The sequence below is a fragment of the Dipodomys ordii genome, unplaced genomic scaffold (assembly GCF_000151885.1).
Source record: "Dipodomys ordii isolate 6190 unplaced genomic scaffold, Dord_2.0 Scaffold315, whole genome shotgun sequence".
Classification (NCBI taxonomy): domain Eukaryota; kingdom Metazoa; phylum Chordata; class Mammalia; order Rodentia; family Heteromyidae; genus Dipodomys; species Dipodomys ordii.
Window position 1 is genome coordinate 96737 of NW_012267531.1, and position 1055 is coordinate 97791.

Below are 1055 nucleotides of genomic sequence, written 5' to 3' on the forward strand. Positions count from 1 at the left end.
GTTGCTGGGTGTCCCTGTCCCCCGTGCCCGTGGCCCTCCGTGTGTAGAGGTGCTGTGTGTGCGGTTGCTGGGTGTCCCTGCCCCCCGTGCCCGTGGCCCTCCGTGTGTAGAGGTGCTGTGTGTGCGGTTGCTGGGTGTCGTCCCCCCCATGCCCGTGGCCCTCCGTGTGTAGAGGTGCTGTGTGCGCGGTTGCTGGGTGTCCCTCCCCCCCCCATGCCCGTGGCCCTCTGTGTGTAGAGGTGCTGTGTGCGCGGTTGCTGTGGTGGCTTGTGTGTATGGGGGTGCCGGCTCGGGTCACGGGGCCACCCCGGCGCCCACCGCAGCACAGTGGCGTTGTCATCGTGCCCGGGAAGTGTGGCCCCTTGGGCATGCGCGGGGCCCCCTGCACTGCTCCCCGGGCGTCGCCGAAGGGCTGGCGTTGGTGGGACAGGACTGTGCGGGGCTGCGCGCTTCCTGCACGTCGCGGAGCCCCGGGTGGCCCCTGGCGCGGCCTCCGTCTCCAGGCCTGAGGACAAAGTTGGCTGTCCAGTGTCGTCTTGCGAGATGGCGTGTTGGGGCTGAGGACGGCCCTCTTGTCCTGGTGTGGCCGCGGGCCGCTAGCTCGTGGGACTGAGCGGTGCCTTCTGCCGTCTCCAGACGCTGCTCCTCCCTGTCCGAGCCGGGCTCGGGCGGCGCTGGAGCTGCCCCCGCTCACGGCTGTCCTGGTGTGCTTTCAGGTGTGGCGGACGCCGAGGCCCTCGCCGAGGAATGCCTGCGCAGAGGCCAGCACTCGCTGCCCGCCACGTCCACCGCCACTGCCCGCCTGCCCCGGCCGGGCCGCACCGGCCCCGGGGCCAGACTCACGCCTCACCCCGGCCTGGAGGACAGCGAGGACCGAGACAACCCCATGACCTCAGCAGGTGTGCAGGAGGGCGCTGGTGTGGTGGAACCCCAGAGCGAGCCGCCCCCAGACCCCGAGCGGCCCGAAGACAAGTCCGGCCTGTGCTGCTGCGTCCTGACCTGAGCACGCGTGGGCAGCCGGGGAGCGGCGCCAGGCCCGTGGCGGGGAGCGGGGG

General features: G+C 72.1%; 1 protein-coding gene across 1 annotated transcript in view; it reads left to right on the forward strand.

Annotated features, from left to right (window-relative positions):
* The window catches only part of Dnajb6 (DnaJ (Hsp40) homolog, subfamily B, member 6), a 77148-nt gene that overhangs the window by 54297 nt on the left and 21796 nt on the right, over positions 1–1055 (forward strand). Inside the window, exon 9 of the mRNA XM_013036631.1 lies at positions 717–899. Coding sequence (XP_012892085.1) covers positions 717–899 — 183 coding nt within the window. The remainder of the gene's footprint in view (positions 1–716; positions 900–1055) is intronic.